This window comes from Trypanosoma brucei, chromosome 7 (genome assembly GCF_000002445.2).
Source record: "Trypanosoma brucei brucei TREU927 chromosome 7, complete sequence".
NCBI classification, from domain to species: Eukaryota; Euglenozoa; class Kinetoplastea; order Trypanosomatida; family Trypanosomatidae; genus Trypanosoma; species Trypanosoma brucei.
The window spans coordinates 1,424,605-1,435,706 of NC_007280.1; the positions used below are offsets into that span (position 1 = coordinate 1,424,605).

Genomic DNA, 11,102 nt, shown 5'->3' on the forward strand with positions numbered 1-11,102 from the left:
TATATCTTTTAGCTTTCTTTTTTTCTTTTTTTTTATCTTTTCAGTTCTATCTCCTCCGTTTTTTTTTTTTTGCCGTGTCGAGTTTGGTGTTGTTTTAAAGGTCGCGATCATTTATGTCTTTTTGTTTGTTTGTTTGTTTTCTATTTTTTTAATTTGTTTGTTTTCCTCCCAATTCACTGTTGCTTTTGCTCTTACTTTTCCTTTTTGTTTGGTCATTCTTTCTGTTTTTTCCCCCTTTCTTTTGTTATTGTTGATGGATGAGCGTACAAAATCTTTTTTTTTTATTCCGTGTTCATATCATTTTATTTTATTTTATTGCTTGTTCAATTTTTGTGTTTTCTTTTGTTTAGTTTTTTTTTTTTGCTTTTTATGATTTTTTTGTATGTTTCGTTTCATGTTTTGTTGTGCATCATTTTTCCTTCTTTTTTTTGTGTTGTTATTACTCATTTTCTGTTTTTTTTTGTTAACAATAAAAAAAGAAAGAGAAAACAAATAAAAAAAACACAAAAAGTGGAGAAAGTGAAGGTGACATTTAATCGTGTGGACACGGAAAGAAAATAAAAAGAAGGCAAGCGAGAGAACAAACAAAGGGAGAAAACAACACCACGAAAATAATAATAATAATAATAATAATAAGTAATTTATAAATCAAAACCATCAACAACACTAAAAAGCAAACGAAACGAAACGAATTGATGATGACGACGACAACACGCAACATAATATTAGAAAAAGAAGAGGATGGGAGGGGGGAGAGGGGAAAGAAATAACTAAAATAAACAAAAAAACAAAAAAGGGATTCAATGGAAGATTAAAAAAAAAAAAATAGAAATAAATGCAACAACACTCGAGAAATAAATAAAAAAAAAGAGGGAGGAGGAAAAAAAAAGGTTTTGCCTGAATGTGTATTTGGAAAGGGAAGGCTATTTATGAAGGGAATTATTATTATGTAGACTCGGCAATAAGTGAAAGTAATGGCTTTTTTTTCTTTTTCTTTTTTCTTTTTGATCATAACGCACGCTTTTCTCATCCTTTTCTTTTTCTTTCCTTCTCTTTTTTTTATTTTGTTGTTTTGGTTTCTGAGCTGTAGTTTTCGCACATGTATGATTAATTTAACTGAGTGAAGAAAGGGAAAGTGAACGTAATATATTAAATGCATATACAGCACATGTGCATATTCACATATATATATATATATATATATATATTTCTAACACATGTGCGTGTTTCGGTGGAAGGAATTAATATATAAAGAGGAAAGGAATAACATTATATGATACAGTGTGAAATAAAACTAATGAAGTGATATGAAAATTTTCTTTTTTCCTTTTTGTTGTTGGCGCTGAAGCAATGATAAAAAAGAAAAGGGGTTGAAAATAATGGGATTTTGAGATGAACCAAACCCAGAGGGATGAGGTAACTTTCGTTAAAAGAAAGAGAGAAGGGAAGATATTATGTGTATGAATGAAACTCTTTTCGTTTATTTGTATGCGCGGCAACGGTGTGGCGGGATGAGAAATTAAAATTAGTGAATCAGGAGAGGATATTATGCATCACAGGGGAATACAAGCATATATAATATATATATATATATATAAACATATAGATAGCAATTTTCATTTTATATTTTAAAGAAAAGAGAAGTGGAAAATAAAGGAGCTTTAAGAAGAGATTTCTTTCCCCCTTTAAACCCCTCTTTCCCTCTCTTTCTGTCCTCCATTCCCCGACCCCCCGTGGCGTAGGGTTCTTTTTCTTTTTTTCTTTTTTTCTTTTTTTGCACTGACTGTCATTATTACCATTACCATTATTATTATTATTATTGTTATTTTAATGTTTTCATTATTACCAAAAAAAAAAAACAACAAATTCTCCTCACCCGCCCCTCTAGCCGGCCCTTCCACTCTCATTTTTCTTTTTCTTTTTTGTTTTTTTCTTTTTGTATCCCTGCGGAGCAAAATCAGAGGGTCACAAAAGAAAAATACCCGGAGCCACTTATATGCACGTATGCATTTTTTAATTAAAAAATATATATATGTATATATGTATTGGTGTATCAAGTGCGTATATGTATGTATTTATTTCTCTTAATCGTGTTTCATTATAAGAGGATAAACAGCCAAATAAACAAAAGAAAAGGAAAGAAAAGAAAAAAAAGAAAAGCAAATGCGCATCATATATGTATGTAAAAAAAACAAATAGATAAATATATGTGTGATGTGTTTCAGGGCAAGGGTCCTGCGGATTGAAAGTGTTTTTCGTTGTTTCTTTACTATTAATATTATTAATTTTCTTTACTTTTTTTTCTTTTTTGATCCCTTTTCTTTTTCTTTTTTTCTTTTATTTTCCTCCTTCATTCGATTTGCTTCTTTTTTTTTTAAAAAAAAACTAATGCGCACTGCAGTGAGACAGCGATTGGTGGCGATACGTGACTTATACAAATATGTGATGATATGAAACGAAATGAAAGAGAAAAAAAAGGGTGAAAAGGAGAATGGGAAAAATATTTAAAAAAACCAAAACAGCAAAAAAAATTGAAAAAAAAAGAAAAAATGAGGCAATATTGTCATTATTACTGTTATTATTATTATTGTTATCGACGTTTTGGTTACATGTGCAGGGCCTTATTGCAATGAGTTGTGAGACTTTCGATTCCCTTTTTCCCTTTCCCCTTTTGGCTTTTTTTTTTCCTCCCCCCCTCTCCACCTTTCTCTCTAGTTTTCCTTCCTTACAGACCTCCCTCACAGTTTTTCAGCTTCCCAATTTTACTCTTTCGTTTTTGGTTTGAGCTTTCTTCGTAATTTGTTTGTTTGTTTATTTCTTTGTTTGTGTTTCGGTTGGATGGGGGAAGGTGGGAAGAACAACAAAAATTAAAAGAAGGGATTGAAAAGAAAGCAAACAAACCGATCGAAAGAGAAGAAACTTCAAACACGGAGAAAATAGAGAAGGCGAAAAGAAATAGTTTCGTAGAGTTTTGTTTTTGCGTCGCACCTCACGCACGAACTTGTGAGTGTGTATCACCCGTCTACTGAACCGTGTGTTTGGACAACGTTTGCTCGGCACTTCGAAGCGAAGAAACGCTAACAAGCAAATAAACAAACAATGAAAAAACATCATCAAGTAATCGTTCGGTTTTTTTTTTAGCGTTTGCCTATTTCGTCCTCCTCCCCCCCCCCTGTGCATCGTCACCTGTAACGGATGGATGTGTAATGCTTATGCGAAGATGATCCTTCCCTCTTTTGACTTATATTACTGTGTTTGATTCTACTCTCAACTTACTACTGTCTTGTTTTTCCTATTCAATTCTTCTTTATTTGCCTTTCCTCTTGATCGTTTAATCCTTTATAGTGTTTTCTCTCTCTCTCTCTCTATTCCTTTCCTTTTCTGTTGTCTGTTTGCTTGCGCGAAGGAAGTCACAGGTTTGTGTTTCATTGTAGGACCTCACGTATAATACTGAAAGGACTCAAAAAAAAAAAATTGTTTCCATAAGCAACAGAAGCGCAACAAAGTTAAGGAAAGTGCCTTCTGACATTTTGTTGTTGCACATCGCCTACGCATATCGTTTTGTTTATCCAAGAAAATACGCTAATTTAGTCGACATCCTTTCTACTGCAAGCTGTGAGGCAAAATCCAGTGATTTTCCTCTTGTTTGGTGTTGACGTTTGCGAAGGGAAGTAGCGTGTTATGTTGCGCGAAAGGAGTTGCTCATGCAGCTGCACTTCAGAGGCATGCGGGCGCCTGCATTCGTGTTCCTGCACATTCAGCAGTGACAGCTGTGGTGAGAGGAGGCCAAATAGAATCCGACAGAGAGCTTTGGATGTATCTGCTTATATGTCCTCGCAACCTTTGTCAATGTCTTCACGGCATAATACAGATTGTAGTTGCTCATGTTCCTGCGATTGCAGCTGTAGCTCCTCTTGCAGCTGTAGTACTGGTTGTGACTCTTCTCGCAGTTGCAGTTGCAGTTGCAGTTGCAGTTGTTGTCGTTCTGCATACTCCTCTGCATGCCGTACGTGCGGAAGGGGGAATGATGACCAATCCGATGCGGAACGTGCACCGCATTATCCCAGCTGCCAGTACAGTGAAGATTTTTTGTCTGTTGCCCCACTTCTAATTCGGTTTGGTGCCTTCCCACCGCCCCGACCCCCGGAGGCTCCGCCTGTGCGTATGTTTCCAACGCCATCAGGTCTCCTCCCACCACCAGAGCCGCTGAGAGCGTCAACAACTACTACAGAAACAACTCAGTCACTGGTGTCCACTCGTAGCGCAGAGGGGTCTGACATCATCACCACCGTTTCATCGGGCGAACTGCGGGCGGCAGCGGAGGTGACTTCGATGCACCGGTCAATTGGGATGCAAACAGAAATTGAGAGTCGCGAACGAGGAGCGTCACCGATACGAAAAGCAAAAACTGATGTGGGCACAAATACGGAAATGACGTTGGAGTTACTGGACCAGCAGCAGGCCACGCTTCAGCAACAAACGATGATACTGCACCAGCACATGGAGCGGTGTGTCATTCTTGAAAGGCAGCGATATGAGGTGGATTGTGAACATGCGGCGTTCTGCGAGGATGTGAGACGTTGGCAAGAGTTGCAAAGGGAGACTGCGGTCGCGCAGTTTATTGTGGCGGTGGAAAAGAGCTACAGCGATGTGAAAGTGCAAGAGGAAGAGGGACGCGCGCTCCTCAAAACTTTCATGGACTTTTCAAGCCAGTCAGTGATTTCACTCCAGCAGAATTGCATTGATCAAGTGCAACATCAGATGACATTTGCTCATCAACAGCGAACGATTCTTGAAGGAAAACATTACGACGTTATTGTTGATGAATTGTGGCATCGACTTGCTGTGGTGGAAATGGAGGAGGAATCACGTCGGAATCTCCATGTCCTATATGATACCATTTCTGACATGCGGCGCGCGCGGGAGCGAATGACAGCCGCTGAGGCAGAGGTTGAACATGAGAAGGAAATTACGGCGTCGGTGCGGAGGGATTTGCAAGACGTGCTGCAGCGTGAGAAGGAATTGCAGCTGAAATATTTGTATATCCTACGGGTGCCCACAACAACCATTATTTCCCGTGATTACAAAAACAACGATGGCCCTGTGGGAGGTCATGATGAGTGGGACGATGACATGCCAGTGCATGTGCGGTTTTCCCGTGCGCACCGAGCGGCAGTAGAAGCTGTTAGCGCAAAGCGTCGTTGCTCCCTTGAACTTAAATGCTTTCTGTAAATTCCCCATTGAATACAGCTTAATCCACAGATACGAACATGAGACCAGGGGGAGGAGGGGGGGGGGGCGTCATACGAGTTGTCAGACGTGGTTTGGGTGACTTACATATCATTACTTTTTCCCTAAGGAAGAGGATTCCCTAATATACATACGTACATCTCCAGTTTTATTGTTTCTTGTGAATTTGTGTCTTTCAACACAAACTCTTTGAGGAATAGGGTTTCTGCTACGTCACGTATTTTTTTGGTTTTTTTTTATTCCGCTTTAGAGCAGTTCTTCGTAACTGCAGGGATTCCGCCAGAGCATAAAGCTGTCCTTCTTTTCCCTCTTTTTTTTTTGTTGAACCCTCGTGTATTTTTTTTTTATAGATGTTTCTTTGACACCCACACCATATAAATAGACAAAAAAAGCGGGGGTTGTTTACCTTCCCGAATCTACGACTGTTGCCTAAGGGCCTGTTGCCGCTTACGCCAGACACGTGGACACCTCGCGTGCGGAAAGCGAAAAGGACAGTACAGCGGGGAAAGTAGGCGGTTTCAAATTATGAGTTCCCTCTTGAAGGTTCATCAGTTGGACCAGCGCATGCAGTTCAACCCAAATATCACTACCGGGTACCGTCCCCATATGCCGGTGAAGGAAGCTTTTCACACCTTTTTCCACTTGCACAACGAATCGTTCAACATGTGGTCGCACGCTGTTGCTGCATGTTTCATACTTTATTTGATGGTATTTCCTCCGGTGGAGGATTTATTGGAGGTAAATGGTAAGGTTGTGCTGCGTCAGAGGGTTGTTCCGGCAGAGGAGGCCAATTTCCTACTGTCTGCCAGCCCAACTGTTGTTTTCCGGTCAACATGTCTCATGGCATTCGTGGCATTTGTTTGCAGTGTTGCGTATCATATTCTCATACCGTGCGGGGCTTCAAGGTCCGTATGGGTACGGTTACTAAGTTGTGATGCCATCGGTACTGTCCTTACCACCACAGGCACCGCATGGAGTTTTCTCTACCGCGGTAACGCTTGCGCTTCGCTTCACACCTCCCACCGTGTCGCCGTGCTTCTTCTGCTTCTCTCCGCCGCTGCACTCACTGCTGTGCTTCGATGTGGCTCTTGTAGCTCACCATCAGCTAGAGGAAAGGTAATGGGTTTCTTTTCGCTTCCATATCTTGCGTTGGTGTTGTGGATGGAAGTGCCCAAAGCCTATACACAGGGTCATTGCACAGCAGTAAACTATCATACACTTAGTTGGGTGTTTATTGCCTTGGGTACTTTCGTAAACGCATCGCGGTTTCCTGAGGTGCAGGTGTGTCGGATAACCCGTTGTACCGCAAGGAAACCGGAAAAACGATCCGATATGAAACCAAAGTGGTGGAGATGGCTTATACGTTGTTTGTTGTCTAGTGATGAGATTGATTACGCGTGGAACAGCCACAACATATGGCATTATTGCGTTATCCTCAGTGTAATTGCCAAGTTGTTGGGTTGCAGATATGACATGGTGGAGTTCGAGTTGGCGCGGTGCGTGACTTGAGGTTTGGGGGAGGGGGAGGAAAGAGGGAGAAATGAATTCGGTGCTGAAGCAGCGGCATTCTTTTTTTTTTTTCTCCGGTCAAAATTTGGTGAAGTTGGTACATTGGTGGCAGGAGTTGGTTGTGCGCCGTTTTATGAAGAAAAAAAAAACCGCCTTCTTGCGTGCATTAATGCTCGCATCATTTTTTCCGAATCTTTTTCTTCCGCGACCGCATGCTCGCGTTGCACTTGTGGTTGTGTAGATGTGGGTGGAGGCGGCGCGGTGCGGCGAAGCTTTCCGTTTTCTCATTTGCGACGGAGGTGTGTGTGTGTTTGTACTTTTTTTTTTTTTTGATATTCCGACTTTCCCGTTACACGTGTTGTTGCGTTGGCGTTCTAATCGAACTGGAAGCTGTTTTGTAAACTGCTTCGCTTTGTTGCCCGATTGTTGACTTTCTTGTTCCCACCGGAGGGGGGGGTGTGTCTCTGACCTTGGATAAATAATGATAACTACTGAAGGTGAGGGAAAATTTCGACAAATGAACGTTACGTGAATGAATAAATAAATATATATTTGTTTCTCTTCTTCTTGAAGTCATTGAGTACTTGTGTACATAGACACAGTTACTCCGGCGAAAAAAAAAAACAACATAGAAACGAAAGTAAGAAGAAAAAAAGGTTTGAAGATCAAACGTTACAAGGTTCAGTTGGTGAGCTCACGAACCTTTTAGTAGCGGAGGACCGAAGAAACCACATAATAATATTATTTGTGTTAGAATCAGGTTGAGGTGAGAAAAAGTGACCAACACTAAGAATATAAAGTCGACAACAAAACTGAAGGGAAGGACTGCGGAGGTTAAGTAAGTAGACGCACGAGAAAAGATATTTGGACACAGCACAGCCAAGGGGTCGTACACGGTTATGTCAGCGAGGGCAGCAAGCCCTGATTGTAGCTATGTCAGCAGCGGAAAATCCAATGAATCAAGGGGAAGTCCTGTTGGAAGTTATGTAAGTAGCGGTGAGAAGGCAAGCAATTTGAATAGTGCGCAACTCAGCGGTGCAAACAGTAAACCACCCAGCAACCGAAAAGGAAGTCCTGTTGGAAGTTATGTTAGTAGCGGTGAGAAGGCAAGCAATTTGAATAGTGCGCAACTCAGCGGTGCAAACAGTAAACCACCCAGCAACCGAAAAGGAAGTCCTGTTGGAAGTTATGTTAGTAGCGGTGAGAAGGCAAGCAATTTGAATAGTGCGCAACTCAGCGGTGCAAACAGTAAACCACCCAGCAACCGAAAAGGAAGTCCTGTTGGAAGTTATGTAAGTAGCGGCGAGAAGGCAAGCAATTTGAATAGTGCGCAACTCAGCGGTGCAAACAGTAAACCACCCAGCAACCGAAAAGGAAGTCCTGTTGGAAGTTATGTAAGTAGCGGCGAGAAGGCAAGCAATTTGAATAGTGCGCAACTCAGCGGTGCAAACAGTAAACCACCCAGCAACCGAAAAGGAAGTCCTGTTGGAAGTTATGTTAGTAGCGGTGAGAAGGCAAGCAATTTGAATAGTGCGCAACTCAGCGGTGCAAACAGTAAACCACCCAGCAACCGAAAAGGAAGTCCTGTTGGAAGTTATGTAAGTAGCGGCGAGAAGGCAAGCAATTTGAATAGTGCGCAACTCAGCGGTGCAAACAGTAAACCACCCAGCAACCGAAAAGGAAGTCCTGTTGGAAGTTATGTTAGTAGCGGTGAGAAGGCAAGCAATTTGAATAGTGCGCAACTCAGCGGTGCAAACAGTAAACCACCCAGCAACCGAAAAGGAAGTCCTGTTGGAAGTTATGTAAGTAGCGGCGAGAAGGCAAGCAATTTGAATAGTGCGCAACTCAGTGACTCTAGCAGGAAGCATCCTTGTAACAAAAATGTCGAATCAACACCTATAGGAGGGAATTCTTCGGTCGTGCCAGGCGAGCCACCGATCGCTGGTGTTTCCAGCATTAAACGGTGTCCCGTGGAACAATCCGATATAAACAGCCTTTCAGCATGGATTGTCCCTAGTTCCCCTCCACAGGGTGCTGCGGACGAGCTGCACATTCATAGGGAATTACTGAACACACCACCGGCACCGGTGAAACTTACCCTATACGAGAAGGACAACAGTCCCAATGATGGGAATGATCCAGTTTTTTACCGTCCGTTTTTGAGAAACTCAGCAAATGGTGGTTCGACTTATGCTTCCTTCACCAATACATCACCATACCCACTTAGTCACAGGGATGTTGAGGTTCTTTACGAGTCTCATAAACGGCAAGTGGAAGTATGCCGTGAGGCTGCTCGAGCAGAAGAGGAGATCGCCCGAAGGAAGCGGCAGGAAATCAATGCAGAGACTGCGCGCATTGTTTCCGAGGCCTCACGGCTGAGTTTCTCGATGGGCACTCATCGCAAAGTGTACGACGAAGCAATGGACCGGCTTCGGGAAGTTCGACCAGGGTCGGCCCTACCGAAAGCGTGTAGAATTAAAACACCGCGCCGGATTCTTTTTTCTTCACTCGTAGATTCTTCTGGTTCCTACGGATATGGCCCAGCGAGGCGGATGGAAACAATAAAGGATTTTGGCCCCAGTATTCGGAACAATTATAGAGGGAGAACCGGCGGGGCCCAAGTGGCTTTGGCTCTACTGAAATCGAGGTTCATGGCTGGCTGGGTTGCCCCAAACGTTGTTGACCGTTTTTCTCCTCACTCACCGGTAGCGCAGACTCTCTCATCTAAATACTTTGTGGAGCAGCAAACGAACGTCGACCATCCGCACCCGCATAAACGAGAAGTAGTCCCTGAGAAAACCGACTTCGGTAACACAAACAACGTGAATGGCTCCGAAGATGCAACTGTGCACGTTGTTTCAACGGCGCCAACCGCTTTTTGTGATATGGCAACACCGCACAGCAGCATTAACGTTGCGAAAGCATCAGAAAACGTGACAATGCCGTACTGCAGCTCCATTTTGCCTGAACCAGTGAGGGAGTTGCCCCAAAGTAATGATGTACTTCAAAATGCTGTGGGTGAGGAGGATAAAAATGTAGTTGCCGAACTACCGCCACCAACAATACCTTTACACCAACAGTCGGTATCGCAGCATCAGCAGTTGGAACATCAACACCAACCGTCGCTGGAGGATAATCAAAAACAAGAAGAGTCGTCGCTAACACCAGTTAGGGTTCCACTGCCGCTCCCACCTCCAACACGTCTATCGTCCGTGGATGTGAAAATGAAATCACCACAAGGGGTGGAGTCACATATATATTCACAGTCATCGACATCACTTCAGGAGGTGGAACTATCCTTTGAAAACCCACGGCCCCCGGTTGTGGAACCTGAGGCACTAACGGAGGAAGACAAGCAGGTATTGGAACTATTAAACAACGTCCGTGACCTGCGTCTGGAAACGGAGAAACTGGTTGTTGAATTACTCCACTCAACTGACGAATGGGGATGTTGGTGTAGTCGGAAAGGGAGTCTTTTTCGTGACTTATTTGTCCTTCCTGACGCGAGGACCGTTGCTGAGGTGAGTAAACGAGCCATGCGTACACGAGCGACTCATGACACAACGGCAGAGGAACATCCAATCGATGTGAGAGACAACTTAATTGCTGCAAGGCCACTTAGTCAAGAAAAATTTGCTCCTAGAATTCCGCCGCCACCTCCTATTGATGTTCTGCTAAAGTGTGTGGTCGATGGGGAGCAGCAACACGTTGCCGAAACAGAAGAGGACGCCTACGGTGAGTGGGAGAACGACCCGGAAGTTGAGTGCGCCTCATCCCCTAGTGTTCTTCCAGATCATTTGGATGAGGCAAACACGAATTTATTGAGAAGTGCAGCAACGCGACAACCCCATTTACCTGATTCACAGCACTCACCATCATCATCATCTGATACCAGTGGCGGCGGAACTGACAGTAGTGATTACTCCTGTGCTGAGGAAGAGGCCGATGGTGATGAAAAGAGTGAAGAAAACTCGTCGTGGTCGTATGATTCATCGCTTTCCTCAGCCAAAGCCCCGCCGCCACCCCCATCCCATGAGGATGAAGAGAAGCGGCGTACAGAAGAAGTTTTACAAAAAGAAACGATGACTCAAGAAATTGAAGGGCCGAGGCCTCCCAACGAGTCTGTACTTCTTTCCGACACTATGGACCCTTCACCCACTCCCATTCATCCTGTATTTCATGCCGAAGCCACGGGCAAAAGGACTGGACCAAAACAAAAAAAAGAGGACAAACATGAAAAGAAGAAGAAAGGAGTGAAGGGATTCTTTTCACGTTTGATGTGTTGTGGAGGTGGAAGCACATCAGTGGCAGATGGAAAGGGGAGCACCACACAAAAAAAATAA

At 43.2% G+C, this 11,102-nt stretch overlaps 3 protein-coding genes across 3 annotated transcripts, besides 19 other annotated features; all 3 read left to right on the forward strand.

The window, feature by feature from the left end:
- Nucleotides 1-71: part of a sequence feature (T-rich) that runs on past the window's edge.
- Nucleotides 1-7,650: part of a sequence feature (sequence corresponds to BAC RPCI93-27E10) that runs on past the window's edge.
- Nucleotides 121-163: a microsatellite.
- Nucleotides 301-465: a sequence feature (T-rich).
- Nucleotides 466-510: a sequence feature (A-rich).
- Nucleotides 611-636: a microsatellite.
- Nucleotides 761-889: a sequence feature (A-rich).
- Nucleotides 980-1,074: a sequence feature (T-rich).
- Nucleotides 1,183-1,208: a microsatellite.
- Nucleotides 1,572-1,609: a microsatellite.
- Nucleotides 1,746-1,776: a repeat region.
- Nucleotides 1,789-1,845: a microsatellite.
- Nucleotides 1,994-2,079: a microsatellite.
- Nucleotides 2,123-2,164: a microsatellite.
- Nucleotides 2,286-2,345: a sequence feature (T-rich).
- Nucleotides 2,454-2,550: a sequence feature (A-rich).
- Nucleotides 2,559-2,594: a microsatellite.
- Nucleotides 2,799-2,827: a microsatellite.
- Nucleotides 3,682-5,232, forward strand: Tb927.7.5350 (hypothetical protein, conserved; the record flags this gene model as incomplete). The annotated part of the gene is made up of 1 exon (XM_841065.1): nt 3,682-5,232. The coding sequence occupies one exon, from the start codon at nt 3,682-3,684 to the stop codon at nt 5,230-5,232; it is 1,551 nt and encodes a 516-aa protein (XP_846158.1).
- On the forward strand, nt 5,776-6,759 carry Tb927.7.5360 (hypothetical protein, conserved; the record flags this gene model as incomplete). The annotated part of the gene is made up of 1 exon (XM_841066.1): nt 5,776-6,759. The coding sequence occupies one exon, from the start codon at nt 5,776-5,778 to the stop codon at nt 6,757-6,759; it is 984 nt and encodes a 327-aa protein (XP_846159.1).
- Nucleotides 7,651-11,102: part of a sequence feature (sequence corresponds to BAC RPCI93-10C21) that runs on past the window's edge.
- Nucleotides 7,659-11,102, forward strand: Tb927.7.5370 (hypothetical protein, conserved; the record flags this gene model as incomplete). The annotated part of the gene is made up of 1 exon (XM_841067.1): nt 7,659-11,102. The coding sequence occupies one exon, from the start codon at nt 7,659-7,661 to the stop codon at nt 11,100-11,102; it is 3,444 nt and encodes a 1,147-aa protein (XP_846160.1).